The 18,094-nt window shown below is 37.5% G+C and overlaps 1 protein-coding gene across 5 annotated transcripts in view; it reads left to right on the top strand.

Annotated features, from left to right (window-relative positions):
* The window catches only part of CCDC88A (coiled-coil domain containing 88A), a gene marked incomplete at both ends in the record, with an annotated part of 155,010 nt that overhangs the window by 63,915 nt on the left and 73,001 nt on the right, over positions 1-18,094 (top strand). For all 5 annotated transcript variants that reach the window (XM_080712084.1, XM_080712082.1, XM_080712083.1 and 2 more), the window contains 5 exons: positions 1,028-1,109; positions 2,343-2,501; positions 3,817-3,963; positions 5,843-5,987; positions 14,668-14,852. In XM_080712084.1, coding sequence (XP_080568210.1) covers positions 1,028-1,109; positions 2,343-2,501; positions 3,817-3,963; positions 5,843-5,987; positions 14,668-14,852 — 718 coding nt within the window. The remainder of the gene's footprint in view (positions 1-1,027; positions 1,110-2,342; positions 2,502-3,816; positions 3,964-5,842; positions 5,988-14,667; positions 14,853-18,094) is intronic.

Genomic DNA, 18,094 nt, shown 5'->3' with positions numbered 1-18,094 from the left:
AGTGGGTATGCTGGAGAAAAGGCATCCAGAAGCAGAGACAAGGAGATGAGGGGACCTAGGGATTTACATAGTCCCTAAGACGTGAACCCCTTACTGCTTTGGGAACCATGGTTTCCAGACATAAACCATAACAGTGAATTTTTTCACTACAGCATTGTTCATTACAATGGAAAATGGAACCCATTTAATAAATTATGGTTTCTCTACCAGTGGGAGTACTTTTCCACCATTAAAATTTATGGTTTTGAAAAAAGGAAGCTTCTGAGGAGATATGAACAGTAGGTTGTTTATAGAGTGACCTCTTATTATTAAAGAACAAAAGGTAGAAAAGTAGAGATAGTGATTGGAAGCTTACTTGGAAGAAATATGGCACATAGTAAGTATATAATTTCCTTTAGGCCATTGAAAATGTTGAAAAAGTTTGGAGACCATGAAGTCTCAGACCTGGTATTAGTTTTGCATTGCATAAAAACACTTGCAACTTAATTATCTTTTTTTTTTTGGTGGTACTGGGGTTCCTGGAAACCCTTCTACCCTCGGGCTATACTCCCAGACCTATTTTATATTTTTATTTGGAAAAAGGGTCTCTTAAGCCAGCAAGGCACTGGCTTCGAACCAGTGCAATCCTCCTGTCTCCGCCTCCCAAGCTCGGGGATTACAAGCGTGCGCCACCACGCCCGGCTGTCTTCGTCTTTTTAGGATGGGAGAGAGAAAGACTTGGGACAGAGGGAACAGGAGTCAGAAAAGATAGATACACAGATAGACTACAAAAGTAACTATATGAACATTAGTCATTGAAGTTAATGTTTTATTGACTTTAATGTGTTAGGGATTCTGATGGCATCTAATGATTATATTCTTAATATCTTTTTTTCTGCTTTTTTCCCTCCTTGGTTGAGGTTATGGTTAATAATATGTTGACCTGGTCATTTAGTAATAATAATTCATTTGTATTAGTTCAGATAATGATTATAGTTTTTTGAAAGTTGTAGGCTTCTTATTTAATGAATATGTTTTTGCATTTAAGGGAGGAGAAGACTGAACAATTGTTGGACTGTAAACAAGAACTTGAGCAAATGGAAATAGAATTTAAAAGGATACAACAAGAGGTTTGTACGTGGAACTGATTTACAGTACCACTAGACAATTTGAAATTGATTTTTCTTCCTATAATTTATCACCTCAATTTCAATACATTATAGAAATAAAATGAGGTAACTAAGGCTTAAAGAAATTGGGTGGTTTTTTTAAATGTCTTTTTTTAAAAAATGGCATAGCCAAACTAGAAATCGGAGTCTTTGGACATTTCTTTCTACTATTCAAACTTATGATAAGATTCGAAAGAGCCTCTTAGGACAGGGGCAGTTTAATTTATTGATTGATTTATTTGGTTTCCATGGCCTTGGAAATTGGAATACCTCTACATACAGTAAATTGCACTGTTTATGTTCATTTCCTTTCACTTACATATGCCAGAATGATTTTTAATTTTTCCACTCCTTCTCCCTTTTTTATCTTCCATTTTCACTTACAACTTGATTAAACGGGAAAGATTCTTCCCCTATCCCTAAATGACTATTTTGTTGTTGCTGTTTTTTTTTTTAAATTGGTGCATTGTAATTATACAGAACAGTGAGTTACATTGTGGCATATATTTTACATGAACATAATATACTTTGATCAGTTTCATTTCTCAGTACCTCCCTTTGTCCTTTTTCCATTGTTCCCTTTTACTCTTTTCCTATTAAATAATTTAAAGTAAAAAAAACCCTTTATTTATGCATGTATATATGTATGTATTTATTTTTGTTGTACTAGGGATTGAACCCAAGGGCATTCTACCTCCAAGCTATACCCCCAACCCTATTTTTTGTTCTTTTTTTGAAACAGAGTCTCACTAAGTTGCAAAGGGTCTCACTAAGTAGTAGTTGAGGCTGTCCAAAAACCGAGGTCCTCCTGTCTCGGTCTCCTAAATGCTGGGATTACAAGCATGCACCACATGCCCAGCTTATTCTTTATTTTGAAACAAAGTCTCACTAAGTTCCAGAGGTCCTAATGAGCTAAGGCTGGCCACAAAACTTCTTAGATACACCCGTCTCAGCCTTCCAAGTACTGGTGTGTGTGCCACCACACCCGGCTACTTTTTAAATTAATTATATTTTTACTTACTTAAAGGCTTTGCATTTTCTCATCATGAATCAAAAGAAGGTGCAATGGCTCCCAGCTCCCCTTTTTAAAAAACATAACGCATTGATATTATTAGTAAAAATTTCAAGTTGTATAATCAAAGAATAAAAAACTGAAAATAGAAAGTAATGTTAAAATATTATTTGTTTATCTAGAACATGAATTTGCTTTCGGATGCTCGTTCTGCTCGAATGTACCGAGATGAATTAGATGCACTTCGAGAGAAGGCAATCAGAGTTGATAAGCTTGAAAGTGAAGTCAGCAGATATAAAGAAAGGCTACATGATATTGAGTTTTATAAGGCAAGAGTTGAGGTATGTTACATAATGAACTATTCACAATATTTTTTCCTTAAATGTTTTATGATGTTCAAAATGCATTGAAATCCACTTTATAAAAAAGGAACTTTTGAGAAAACAGTAAAATCTTCACTTGTTTACAACAGATCACACTATTGCTTAGACTTTAACAAAGGACATAATTTTATTCAACTCTTTGTGAACTTTCATTCCTTTATTTGGCACTATAATTACAACAAAGTTGAAGTTTTCTTTCATAAGTCGAAGTATTTTTCTCTACTATCTTAAACTTGTTTCCAGAAGTGAAAGCAGAACATATTTCTAAGTACTGCTTAACTTAAATTACTAAATTTGATTAGATGGAGGCTATATACTTGAATAAATTTTTAAAAAGTTTTCTCTTCCATAGTTTCAGTTTAATATTATAGGAAGTTGGATTGACAGCAAAAACTTGATAGTCCCTGTATCAGTTTTTTACTTTCTTGGCTAATTTCCTATTTTCTTTAAGAAAGGAAATTAGGGTCAGTTTTAGTATGAGAACAAGAAGAAAGGAGTATGCAAAATTAGAAATGAAACCATTAGAGAAAGTAGAACACTTTAGACTGAAGGTTACCAGTAAATAGACCCAATAGGACTATAAGACACAGTATATGTTAATTCTTTGCCAGTTATTTAGATGTATGTATTCATGACATTATAACCCTCAAGTATGCCACTGTCTTACTGTACTTTCTCTAGACTGTATAAACCGCAGGCACATAATTTAGCAAGATAGAATTGTAAGTATAAATCTTCAAATCATAGTTGTGATTAAGAATTTTCTCTAGATGTTTATAGAAAATGTAATAGAGCTTGATTTATCATTTATGTGAGTCTTAGTTTACATCATGACAAACACCTGAAACCCTTAACTTTCAAATTACAGCTCTAAATAGAATTTTAAGTCTATTTCTGTCAATAAAGTAAGTCTTAATTCTGTGACAATTTGTGTCTTTTAAACATCTGGAAGACCACTTATATTTTCTTCCTTATCCTCATGACTAAGGAATTGAAATATATTCCAATAATTTTCTGTGAAAATTATAGTAGTGGTACTTATTCTAATATAAGGACACTGAGTATTTTTATTGCATAATAGCTTAAAAAAGTGAAACCAAAATATATCAACTGTATTTCTGTTATTCTTTAGCTCTACTTTTGCAGAGAACATTTGATAAGTATGGCTTAACGTTTTAGTTTACAATAAAGAATTTTTATGTTATAAAATGTTAAAAAATTAACAGACATTAGCACATTAGGGATAAATAAAAGCTATTTGAAATGTTTATAGGAATTAAAAGAAGACAATCAAGTTTTATTAGAAACAAAAACCATGTTGGAAGACCAACTAGAAGGAACTCGAGCTCGTTCTGATAAATTACATGAATTAGAAAAAGAGAATTTACAGCTAAAGGCTAAACTGCATGATATGGAAATGGTAAGTTATTGTGTAGTAGATCAATTACATGACCTCAAAGGAAAAATTCTTAAGATTTAGCTGACATCTCTATAATGACAGAGTTGACTAAGGTCCTTGAGACTTTAATAGAGAAGAGATAACTACATAATTTAGATTGTTTCAACGTTATATAAATATATAAATCGTAGACTTTTCTGCTTTTGTTACTGAATTAATTTAGTTACCTTTCAAAACTAAAATAAATAAGCTATCATGTAGACATGATTTTAAAAATACAGAAGCTGAGTGTGGTGGAAGCTGAGTGTGGTGGCACATACTTGTAATTCCAGTACTTGGGAGGCTAAAATAAAAGGTTCACAGGTTCGAGGACAGCCTCAGGAAGTAGTAAGAGTCTCATCAACCTAGCAAGATCCTGTTTCTAAAGAAATAGGGAAGGAGGCATAGCTCAGAAGTGGAATGCCCAGTACTCCTCCCGCCCAACACACACACAAAAGCAGAAGTAAGCTAGGTGTGCCGCTGCATGTCTATAATCCCAGGGTTATTTGCTAGAATTTCATATTGTATCAAATATGTGTGTGCACGTATGTGGGTATGCACACTACTGGGGATGAAACCCAAGGTCATTCTAGCTCTTAGCTACACTGCCAGTCTGGTTTTATTCTTGAAACAGGGTCTCACCAAGTTGTTGAGGCTGGCTGCAAGCCTGTGATCCTCCTGTCTTTGCCTCCCAAGTACTGGGATTACAAGCCTGCGCCACTGTGCCCAGCAAAGAAACCATTTCTTCTTCCTCTTCTTCCTCTTCTTCCTCTTCTTCCTCCTCCTCTTCTTCTTCTTCTTCTTCTTCTTCTTCTTCTTCTTCTTCTTCTTCTTCTTCTTCTTCTTCTTCTTCTTCTTCTTCTCCTTCTCCTCCTTCTCCTTCTCCTTCTCCTTCTCCTTCTCCTCCTTCTTCTCCTTCTTCTCCTTCTTCTCCTCCTCCTTCTTCTCCTCCTTCTTCTCCTCTTTCTTCCTCCTCCTCCTCCTCCTCCTCTTCCTCTTCTTCCTCTTCTCCTTCTTCTCCTTCTCCTTCTTCTCCTTCTCCTTCTTCTCCTTCTTCTTCTCCTTCTTCTTCTTCTTCCTCCTCCTCCTCCTCCTCCTCCTCCTCCTCCTCCTCCTCCTCTTCTTCTTCTTCTTCTTCTTCTTCTTCTTCTTCTTCTTCTTCTTCTTTTCTCCTCCTCCTCCTCCTTCATCTTCCTCTTCTTTCTTTCTTCTTCTCTTGGAATTGAACCAGGAGGCAATGTACCTCTGAGCTATACCTCCTAGCCCCGATTTTATTCCTTATTTGGAAATAGGGTCTCACTAAATTGTGGAGGGCCTCACTAAGTAGCTGAGGCTGGTCTTGAACCTGTAATCTTCCTGTCTCAGCCTCCCAAGCACTGGGATTACAAGAACGTGCCACCACACCTAACTCAAAGAAACATTTTAATTATCCCCAAAGATCCCTTTTAAAGGATGTCAGACATCTGATCGGTATAATGACCAGCAATAATTATAATAATAAATTATTATTGCATTCAAACTGAAAATTTTAAGAAACTTAAATTTATCTTTATATTCAGTTCTTTTGGGGAGAGGTACTGGGGGTGGAAACCAGGGACATTCTACTACACTCCCAGCCCTAATTTTTAGTATTTTTCTTTTTGAAACAGGGTTTCACTGAGTTGTGAAGGGCCTCACTAAGTAGTTGAGGCTGTCTGTGAACCACGATCCTCCAGTCTCAGCCTCCTGAATGCTGAGATTACAAGTGTGAGCCACAATACCTGGCTCATATTCAATTCTTAATAAAAGTTACAAGTAATAAAATAGTGGCTTAAAATTTTACTTTTTTGAGCTTTCTTTATTCTCTCTGCCAATAAAAAAGGAACGAGATATGGATAGAAAAAAAATTGAAGAATTAATGGAAGAAAATATGACTTTGGAAATGGCACAGAAACAAAGTATGGATGAATCATTACATCTTGGCTGGGAGCTAGAACAGATATCCCGAACTAGTGAACTTTCTGAAGGTATTCCCAATTTTTTTTTACATTTAAATAGATGAATGAATAAATGAAGTTATATTTGTTTACATTTCTGGATATTTTATTGTAATTATTTTTTCCAGCATGAAGATTACCTCTAAAAGCCATCTGTCTCTCTAACTATGATCTCATACTGTATTTTATTGCTTCTACTTTTTTAGATCTGATCCATAGCTTTGCATTTCTTAGAACTCAATTTTATGAATACAGTAGTATATTTAATTGGTTGTTTAGGCACTGTTTCATGTCACTATCACAAGAGACTGAAATGCTAGTTTACTCATTTGAGAAATAGAATCATGTAGCAAATAAAAGAGGAGATAATGTACTTTGACTAATATAAACCCAAGTAAATCCAAATTAAATTATAGTGGTAATATTTTCAAGTGAATATGTAGTCAGAGGAAAGAAAGTTAAGTTTCTTCATGGTTACTTTGATAATATATGGCTGGGTGTGGTGCCACTCACTTGGCATTATTTTACACTTGATAGGTGTTTTTACTAAATATTTTCTGAAGGTAAATAGGTAGAATAATATAAAATAATAGGTAACTAAACCAGGTGTGGTGGCACATGCTTGTAATCCTAGCATTTGGGAGGCTGAGACAGGAGGATCACAGGTTCATGGCCAGACTCAGTAACTTTTGAGGCTCTCCACAACTTGGTGAGATCCTGTTTCAGAATAAAGAATAAAATAGGGCTGGGAGTATAGCTCAGATGTAGAATGCCCCTGGGTTGAATCCCTCATACACCCCAATAAATAATGTGTGTGTGTGTGTGTGTGTGTGTGTGTGTAAGTAAGTAATTGCTATTATAGGGTTATATCTGCTAGCCAGTCTAGCTCAACCATTGATGATTTCAGGATTATACCTGCCAGCCAGTCCATTACTAGAGATAATAAAAGGCCATCAGATAAATTTAAACTTTTTTTCTAGGCTACACATTTACTTGTCTTCTTTCTTTAAGTTGAGCCTAATTATATATAATGCAGATGTTCAGGTTATAGTTTTAGATGTACTAATGCTGATTACTACAAAAGTTTTTTGAAATTACAGCCATATCTCTTCAAATTTTACTTGTTTTATAATTTCTCAGTTACCTTTTTTTTTTTTTTTTTCTGGTGGCAGACCCACCAGAAGAAAGGGGCATTTGACCTCCAAGCTATACACCCTGCCCTAGTTTTTTTTTTTTTTTTTAATTATTATTCTTTATTTTGAAACAGGGTCTCACTAAGTTGTGGAGGGCCTCACTAAATAGCTGAGGCTGTCCGTGAACTGTGATCCTCCAGTCTCAGCCTCCCAAATGCTGGGATTACAAGTGTGCGCCACCACACCTGGCTTAGTTACCTATTATTTTATACTATTCTACCTATTTTCCTTCAGCAAATATTGAGTAAAAACACCTATCAAGTGTAAAATAATATAACAAGCTCTGACAAAACAGCATTGAGGTACATATAAACATTGAGAGAGATTATTGCTTATAGAATAGTTACTTTATATGTTATTTATGTTATATATTACCTATTGGATTTTTTCTAATTGTATATTTGAGAATCTAATTCCATATTCTGGTACTCCATGTACTGACTACATAATAAGTAATGATATTCAGTCTGTGAACTTGCAAAGATGTGTTACTTAAAATATTTGTGGCCGGGCGTGGTGGCGCACAGTTGTAATCCCAGCATTGGAGAGGCTGAGACAGGACGATTGCAGTTCATGGACAGCCTCAGCTACTTAGTGAGGTCCTCTGCAACTCAGTGAGACCCTGTTTCAAAATAAAGAATTAAAAAATAGGGCTGAAGGCCGGGCATGGTAATCCCCGCACTTAGGAGGCTGAGCTCCTAAATATTTTATATTTAAAATATAAAAAAGGTCTGGGAGTATAGCCCGGAGATAGAAAGCCTCTGGGTTCCACCCCCAGTACCACCAAAAAAAAAAAAAAAAAAATAGGGCTAAGGGTGCAACTCAGAGGTAAAAATGGCCCTGGGATCCATCAATGACTCGTACTGCCAAAAAAAAAAAAAAAAAAAAAAAAAAGTGTGTTTTTTTTTGTGTGTGTATGTGTAACTTTTTTTTTCTTTTGATACTGGGTATTGAACCCAGAAACATTTTTACCTCCAGGCCTTTTTATTTTTTTGTTTTGAGACTGGGTCTCACTAAGTTGCTACATTGCTGATGCTGGCCTCAAACCTGTGATCTCTTGGTACAGCCTCCCAAGTACTGGGATTATAGGCTTGTGCCACTGCACCTGGCTTGTGTAATTTTCTTTTATTGTACTCCTTTTGAAATGAGTTAACAAAAAAAGTGATTCAGATGAAATATTTTCTATTATTAAAGTAGTTATAATTAAGAGTTTCCTGATGGAGTGGGAAAGTGATTGGGTGGGAAACAAAATAATAAGTTCCTTCTAGGTTTGTTGTGAAGATTGTCAACACTTGTGAGTCCCTTGAACAGTACCCACTACATAATAAGGCTTCATTTTAACAATTGTTATCATTATATCACAGTTGTTTATTTAATTTAATTTAATTTTTGCGGCACTGGGGGTAGAAACCAGGGGGGTTCTACCTCTGAGCGACACTCCCAGCCCTATTTTTTAATTTATTTCTGAAACAGCTTCTCACCAAATTGCAAAAGGCCTCACTTAAGTAGCTGAGGCTGTCCGTGAACCACGATCCTCCTGTCTCAGCCTCCCAAATGCTGGGATTACAAGAGTGTGCCACCATGCTTGGCTACAGTTGTTTTTTTAATTGATCTTAGCTGGAGTTGTGGATCAGAATATTTGTTTTAATATGGTGTCATTTTTTAAAAACACATAAAGGGCTTTCTAGAAAATTTGCAGAATGTGAAAAATATAGAGGAAATTAAAGTCAACAATAATTTATGTCACATTTACATTTCAGAAAACTTGCTTCAGAGCATTTCTTCTCACATGTAATTAAACACTACATAAATGTATACATAAAATTCAGGTTCCTGCCGGTCATGGTGCCATACTTGTAATCCCAGTACTCGGAGACAGGTGGGTTGCAGGTTTGCATCCAGCCTCAGCTACTTAGTGAGACACTCTGTAACTTAGTGAGAGCCTGTTTCAAAATAACGAATAAAAAATAGGGCTGGGGTATATCTCAAAGGTAAAGTGCCCCTGAATTCAGTCCCCAGTACCAAAATAAATAAATAAATAAAACCCAAAAATCATGCAGTCACCTTAATGTATGTTTCAAGGCATTTGACAAAATTCAGCCTCCTAAGAACTCTTAAAGCAAGTAGAGAAGGAGTGTGCCTCAGGACAATAAAAAACCATGAGTGACAAGCCCATTATACATCATAATACCAAAACTTTTTTTCTTTTTTTTTCTTTGGTGGTACTAGGGGTGGAACCCAGGGGCTTTTCTACCTCCAGGCTATACTCTCAGACCTATTTTATACTTTATTTTGGAAAACAAGAGTCTCACTAAGTTTTTGAGAGCCTCAATAAGCTGAGGCTGGCTTCGAACCTGTGTGATCCTCCTGTTTCTGCCTCCCAAGCACTGGAATTACAAGTGTGTGCCACCGTGCCCAGCTTAACTTTTTCTCTTCAGATCAGAAATAAGACCGAGATCCCCACTCTTACCACTTATATTCAACATAATACTAGAAGTCCTAGCCAAAGTAGTTAGGCAGGAAAAAAGCATAAAAAAGATATTAAAGGAAAGACTTCAGTTTCCTGTAAACCCTTCTACCTCCGAGCTACACTCCCAGACACCTATTTTTTATATTTCTATTTGGAAACAGGGTCTCCTAAGCCAGCGCGGCTGGCTTCGAACCTGCGCGATCCTCCTGTCTCCGCCTCCCAAGTGCGGGGATTACAAGCCTGTGCCACCACGCCCGGCTTGAGATAATTTTATATATAGAAAGTTCTTTTTTTATGCTGGGCGTGGTGGCACACGCTTGTAATCCCCGCACTTTGGGAGGCGGAGACAGGAGGATCGCACGGGTTCGAAGCCAGCCTCAGCTACTTAGTGAGGCTCTCAGCAACTTAGTGAGACCCTGTTTCCAAATAAAGTATAAAATAGGTCTGGAAGTATAGCCCGGATGTAGAAAGCCTCTGGGTTCTACCTCCAGTACCACCAAAAAAAAAAAAGTTTTTTTTTTTTTTTTTTTTTTTTTTTTTTTTTGCGAGTCTGGGATGGAACCCAGAGGCATTTGACCTCTGAGGTACAACCCCTGCCCATTTTTTTATTCTTTATTTTGAAACAGGGTCTCACTGAGTTGCGAAGGGCCTCACTAAGTAGCTGAGGCTGTTCGCGAACTGTGATCCTCCGGTCTCAGCCTCCCAAATGCTGGGATTACAAGCGTGCGCCACCACGCCTGGCTATATATAGAAAGTTCTAAAGATTCCACCATAAAAACTTTTAGAGCTAAGAAATGTATTTAAAAGTTGTGGGATATAAAACTAACATACAGACCCTGTTTCCAAAAAAAAAAAAAAAAAAAAGTATAAAATAGGTCTGAGAGTGTAGCCCAGAGGTAGAAGGGCTTCCAGGAACCCCAGTACCACCAAAAAAAAAAAAAAGAATAAAACCAACATACAAAAATTATTGTAACATTTCTGTATATTTTATAAAAAATAAACTATCCAAAAAAGAAAGCAAGAAAACAATACCATTACAGTAGCTACAGAAAATTAGAGTAAATACTTAAGAATTTAAATATTTAAATTTAAGTGTTTAAGGCATGGTACACACACTTATAATACTAGTACTTGGGAGGATGAGACAGGAAGATCACAGGTTTGTGGCCAGCTTCAGGTACTTAGTGAGGCTCTCAGCAACTTAGTGAAATCCTGTTTCCAAACAAAATATAAAATAGATCTGGGAGTGTTGTCCGGAGGTAGAAGATCCATGGGTTCCATCCCCAGTACCACACACACACACACACAAAAAAAAAAAAAAAAAAAGAATAAAAGGGACTGGTGGAGTGGCTGGAACTAGAATGCCCTTGAGTCTGATTCTCAGGACCAAAAATAAAATAACTAGAAATACAATAGAGTCTAGCAGTGTTAAGTCATTGTGTGAAAGATATCTACACTCCCATCTTCATTGTGTATTCATACTAGCCAAGACGTGGAGTCAACCTAAGTGTCCATTAATGGATGCATAGACAAAGAAAATGTGGTGTTATTATTCAGTCTTAGAAAATGAAGAAAATCATATCATTTGCAATAACATGTTTGAATATGAAGAACATTATGTTATGTGAAGTCAATCAGGCACAAAAAGACAAATACAGCATGTTCTCACTTAAAAATGGAATCTTATGCTGGGTGTGGTGGCGCACCCTTGCAATCCCTGCACTCTGGAGGCTGAGACATGAGGATCGTTCAGGTTCGAAACCAGCCTCAGCTGGTTTAAGAGACCCTGTTTCCAAATAAAATATAAAATAGGTCTGGAAGTGTAGCCAGAGGTAGAAGGGTTCCATCCCCAGTCTCACCAAAAAAAAAAAAAAAAAAATGGAATCTTAAAAAGTTTTGTGGTCCCTAGAGTATGGGGTCTTGGAGGACAAGGGAGATGGTAAGCAAAGGACACAAAATTTCAGTTAAATAATTTCATGAGGTTAGTTATACATACCAGCGGTGACTGTAGTTAATAAAAATCTTTTCTATACTTGAAAAAAGGATGAAGTATGCCGGGCATGGTGGTGCACGCTTGTAATCTCCGCACTTGGGAGGCGGAGACAGGAAGATCGCGCAGGTTCGAAGCCAGTTGCGCTGGCTTAGGAGACCCTGTTTCCAAATAAAAAAGTATAAAAAATAGGTCTGGGAGTGTAGCCCAGAGGTAGAAGGGCTTCCAGGAACCCCAGTACCACAGAGAGAGAGAGAGGGAGAGGGAGAGGGAGAGGGAGAAGAAAAAAGGATGAGGTAATATATGTCTCATTTAGCTGTTTGACAATGTATACATACATCGAAACACATGTTATAAGACAAGAACCAAGTCAGGCAGGGTGGCACATGCTTTTAATACCAGTATTTGAGAGGCTGAGACAGGAGGATCGTGGTTTGTGACCAGCCTCAGCTACTTAGTGAGGCCTTGTATAACTTAGACCCTGTTTCAAAATAAATAATAAAAAATAGGGCCGGGAAGCCGGGCATGGTGGTCCACCCTTGTAATTTCAGCATTTGGGAGGCTGAAACAGGAGATTGTGGTTCACAGACAGCATCAGCTACTACTTAGCACTTTAAAACTCATTGAGACCCTGTTTCAAAGTAAAGAATAGAAAATAGGGCTTGGGGGTATAGCTCGAAGGTAGAATGCTCCGGGAATCCAACCCCAGTGTTGCAAAGGAAAGAAAAAAAACAGCATCAGATAATCAAAGGGATTATGATGGTAATGGAATAAAAGATCTTAGAGTAATTTTAACATGCTTAATATATATACTTTTTAGACTCTTACACAAAATAAAGCAGTGTCATATTTTCAAAGTTCATTTTAATCACTCATTATTTGGCAATTACAACAATGTATCCTATATGTTTTAAAACTTAAATTATCTTTTCATGAAATAAGTAGATTCTATATTAAAACAAAAGTCTTGGGAAACTGATGTAATTTTAAAATGATTATCTAGTAAGCTTTTGTTTGTGGTCAGTCTCAGCAATTTGTGAGTACCTTTGCAACTTACTGAGACCCTGTTTCAAAATAAAGAAAAAATTAGGCTGGGGTATAGCTTGGAAGTAGAGAGAGGGAGAGAGAAAGCAAGAGAGAGGGAGAGGGAGAAAAAAAGGGAAGAGAAGAGAGAAATTAGCAACATGATAGAACAAAAGCTGGAAATAAAAATTGAGAATTTCTTGCTAGGTGTGCTGGCGCATGTCTGTAATCTCAGTACTTGGGAGACTGAGACAGGAAAATTTGCAGAGTTAAAGACAGCCTCAACAACCTAGTGGGGCCTTCAAAATAGTGAGACTGTTTAAAAACAGTGGTGGCTCACGCTTGTAATCCCAGCATTCAGGAGGCTGAGACAGGAGGATTGCAGTTCACAGACAGCCTCAGCTACTTAGTGAGGCTCTTTGCAACTCAGTGAGACCCTGTTTCAAAATAAAGAATAAAAAATAGGACTGGGAGTGTAGCTCAGAGGGAGACAGGAGGATCGCACGGGTTCGAAGCCAGCCTCAGCTACTTAGTGAGGCTTTCAGCAACTTAGTGAGACCCTGTTTCAAAATAAAGAATAAAAAATAGGACTGGGAGTGTAGCTCAGAGGGAGAATGTCCCTGGGATCCACCTCCAGTACCACACACACACAAAAATTTTTTAATTAAATTTAAAAATAGAATTGGGGGTGTGGCTCAGAGGTAGAAATGCCCCTAGATTCAATTCCCAGTAACCACAAAAGCAATAAAATTAATTTAAAAAGATAAATTAAGGCTTTCTTAGGGTTATTTACTAAGGGTTATTTACTGTACTTAATTTTGAAGAGAATACATGTAGGCATTTATGCTATGTGAACATGGGTGTCTTTTCTTTTTATGAAGAAGGATTTTATTTTTATTTATTTATTTATTTTGGTGGTACTGGGGGTGGAACCCAGAGGCTTTCTACCTCCGGGCTATACTCCCAGACCTTTTTTATATTTTATTTGGAAACAGGGTCTCACTAAGTTGCTGAAAGCCTCACTAAGTAGCTGAGGCTGGCTTCGAACCCGTGCGATCCTCCTGTCTCAGCCTCCCAAGCGCGGGGATTACAAGCATGCGCCACCACGCCCGGCGAAGAAGGATTTTAAATATAGTAGACCCTTCAGTACCTTTTATGTTTCCCTTCTCTAAGTTTAGGATTTCAAAATAAATTTCAGGTAAAGCCGGGCATGGTGGCACATGCTTGTAATCCCCGTGCTTGGGAGGCGGAGATAGGATCGCACTGGTTCGAAGCCAGCCTTTGCTGGCTTAAGAGACCCTGTTTCCAAATAAAAATATAAAATAAGTCTGGGAGTGTAGCCCAGAGGTAGAGGGTTTCCAGGAACCTCAGTAACACCCAAAAAAATAATAATAAAATAAATTTCAGATATAATATTTCATCTGTAATTTTTTTCTTTCGATATTGGGGTCCTGCTACATTGCACAGACTACTAACCTTGAAGGCTTGAACTCTGGGACACAACTGGTACTAGGGATAGAACCCAGGGGCCTTCTACCTCCAAGCTACACCCCCGACCTATTTTATATTTTATTTGGAAACAGGGTCTCACTAAGTTGCTGAGAGCCTCACTAAGTAGCTGCGGCTGGCTTCAGACCTGCATGATTCATCTGCTCAACCTCCCAAGTACTGAGATTACAAAATGTGCCACCACGCCTGAATTCATATTTTTATTTTTTACTTTGAAACAGGGTACTGAGTTGCAAAGGGCCTCTGTAAGTAGCCAAGGCTGTCCGCGAACCACCATCCTCCAGTCTCAGCCTCCCAAATGTTGGAATTACAAGGATGTGCCACAGTACCTGACTTAAATTATATATGTTAAAAGTTTAAGATTTAACTCTGTTTCATTTCCTTGGATTTTTATTCAGTATATCTATCTTATATAACTTAAAATGTTTATAGTTAATGACAAGTCGTGTTAGTATATTACCATTCAATATTTTAAATAATAAAGAGTAACATAGTTTTATGAGTGGCATATTTTCAATATTTTAGCACCACAGAAATCATTGGGTCATGAGGTAAATGAGTTGACATCAAGTAGATTATTGAAGTTGGAGATGGAAAACCAGAGTTTGACAAAAACTGTTGAAGAGCTTCGGAGTACTATGGATTCTGTAGAAGGCAACACTTCCAAAATACTGAAAATTGAAAAAGAAAATCAAAGACTCAGTAAAAAGGTAAATGAAAAAATGTTTATTTTAATATTTAATAGATACACATAAGAATGAACAAGTAGGACATTTATTTTCTACTTTTTAATGTAGTCATATTGTTTTAACCTGTTAGAGAAATTTTCAGGTATATATCAGTGGGGTGAATGAACCCTTTACCCATTATTCAGCTTCATTAATTATTTAGTGCTGGTCTTATTTTTACCTCTACCTACACTTTTTATAATAGTACAATGTTAATGAAGCAGAACCTAGATATGTATTATTTCACCAATAAAATATTTGAGTTGGTATCTCTAAAAGCAAGGAATGAAAAAAACAGTAACATTATTACACTTTTTAAAAATTAATTTTTGTGTGTATGTGTGGTACTGGAGTTCCTGGAAACCCTTCTACCTCCGGGCTTCACTCCCAGACCTATTTTTATTTGGAAACAGGGTCTCTTAAGCCAGCAAGGCTGGCTTCGAACCTGCGCGATCCTCCTGTCTACACCTCCCAAGTGCGGGGATTACAACCGTGTGCCACCATGCCTGGCAATTTAAAAATTAATTTTTAAAAAGTGTAATAATACAGATATTGTTATGTTACTAGGCTAGTCTTGATCTCTTGAGCTCAAGTGATCTTCCTGCTTTAGGCCCCCTCAAGTAGCTGAGAATACAAATGCATTTCATTGTGCCTGATTAAAAAATTAATAATTTTTAAATAATATTAGTTTTTGGTCAGTATTTAAGTTTTTTTCAATTCTCTTATAATCTTTATTTTTATATTTTGTGCTAATCTGAATCAGACCAGTATATTCAATCAATTATTTTTATTTCTAAAAGTCTTTTTTAAGAGTCAGGTGTGGTGGTGCACACCTGTAATCCCATTACTTGGGAGACTGACACAGGAGGATCACATTTTCAAAGATAGCCTCAGCAAGTAATAAGACTCTTATCAACTTAGTAAGTACTGTTTCAAAATAAAAATAAGCCGGGCGTGGTGGCTCACACTTATAGTCCCCGCACTTGGGAGGCTGAGACAGGAGGATTGCGCAGGTTCGAAGCCAGCCTTAGCTGGCTTAGGAGACCCTGTTTCCAGATAAAATATAAAAATAGGTCTGGGAGTGTAGCCCGAAGGTAGAAAGCCCCTGGGTTCCATCCCCAGTACCACCAAAAAATAAATAAATAATAAAATAAAGCTTAGAGTGTAGTTTGAAGGTGGAATCTATATTTTATCTTTTATTTAGAGGCCTAATCAGGTTCTAATTGAATTTTTAGTAAGAGAGAGAGAGTGTGTGTGTGTGTGTGTGTGTGTTACTGGGATTGAACCCAGGGGCATTCTACTTCTGAGCTACACCCCCTGACCTATTTTTTATTCTTTATTTTGAAACAGGGTCTCACTGAGTTGCAAACAGCTTCACTAAGTAGCTGAGGCTGTTCAGGAACAGCGATCCTATCTCAGACTCCCAAAAGCTGGGATTACAAGCCTGTGACACCATGCCTGGTAGAATATTCTTAAGAAGTATATATCATTCAGGAGGCATGTCTGCTTGACTCTTTTTGTGATGTTAGTTGTCATGGAAAGTCATACATAGTTTCAGTGAGTAGAGGTTGAAAAATCCTGATATTCTATAATTTGGTGTTTGAATTAACTTCTATTAAGAAAAACTTTCAGCTGGACATGGTAACGCATGCTTGTAATCCCAGTACTTGGGAGGCTGAGACAGAGGATCGAAGGTGGTGACCGGATATGGTGGCACATGCTTGTAATCCCAGCATTTGGGAGGCTGAGATCAGAAGATCGCAGTTTGCAGATAGCCTCAGCTACTTAGTGAGGCCCTCTGCAACTCAGACCCTGTTTCAAAAAATAAATAAATAAATAAATAAAGCCGGGCGTGGTGGCGCACGCTTGTAATCCCCGTGCTTGGGAGGCGGAGACAGGAGGATAGCGCAGGTTCGAAGCCAGCCATGCTGGTGTAAGAGACCCTGTTTCAAAAATATAAAATAGGTCTGGGAGTGTAGCCCGGAGGTAGAAGGGCTTCCAGGAACCCCAGTACCACCAAAAAAAAAAAAAAAAAAAACAGAGCTGGGGGTGTCACTCAGAGGTAGAATGCCCCTGGGTTCCATCCCTGGTACCGCAAAAAAAAAAAGGATGGAAGTTTCATAGCCAGCCTCAGCTACTTAGTGAGGCCCCCCTCAAGTTAGTGAGACCCTTTTTTTCAAAATAAAGAATAAAAAGTAGGGCTGGGGGTATAGGTTGGAGGTAGAATACCCCTGGGTTCAATCCTCAGTACTGCAAAAAAAAATTTTGTTTAATGAAAAGAAAAAAACTTTCCTATAAGAAACATTGGTTCAGTGGGAGGCTGATAGGTGGATCACAGGTTTTGAGGACAACCTCAGCAAATAGACTCATTAACCTAGTGAGAGCCTGTTTCAAAATAAAAATAAAATAGAGCTGGGGAGTGTGTTGCTCAGAGGTAGAATGTCCAAGTTCAGTCCCCAGTATCACTCATGTGCATGCGCACACATACACAGAATTGATCCACATTCTTATGGCATAGCCTTAGCACTCCTAAAAAAGGGTTTTTTGCTTTCTACTATGACAAAATATTCTAAGCTCATCTTTTGTGTGTGTATGTGTGTGCTACTAGGGATTGAACCCAGGGAAATTCCACCTTTGAGCTGCACCCCAGCCCTGTTTTATATTTTTTTTTTTTACTGGTGCTGGGAATAGAATCCAGAAGCTTTATACACTCTGGGCTATACTCTCAGACCTCTTTTTTTATATATATTTTTTTATTTGAAAACAGGGTCTCACTACATTGCTGAGAGCCTCACTAAGTAGCTGAGGCTGGCTTTGAACCTTCGTGATCCTCCTGTCTCAGTCTCCCAAGTACTGGGATTACAAGCATGCGCCACCATGCCCAGCTTTATTTTTTATTTTGAAACAGGGTCTCAGTTGCTGAGGGGCCTCACTAAATTGCTGAGGTTGACCTCAAACCTGTGTTTCTCCTGTCTCCTGTCACAGCCTCCTAAGTACTGAGATTATAGGCATGAGCCATGTCCAGCTCTAAGCTCATCTTTTACATTTTCTGTCTTAGACCTATAAATGGTATTTAGAAATGACACTTTATCATAATGAAACCTGATTTTTTATTTTATTTATTTATTTATTTTGCAGTACTGGGGATTGAATCCAGAAGCACTCTACCTCTGACTACACCCCAGCCCTATTTTAACCTTTATTTTGAAACAGGGTCTCACTAA

This window comes from Muscardinus avellanarius (assembly GCF_963383645.1).
Source record: "Muscardinus avellanarius genome assembly, chromosome: 15".
In the NCBI taxonomy this organism is placed as follows: domain Eukaryota; kingdom Metazoa; phylum Chordata; class Mammalia; order Rodentia; family Gliridae; genus Muscardinus; species Muscardinus avellanarius.
This window is presented reverse-complemented; position numbering and strand designations above follow the sequence as displayed.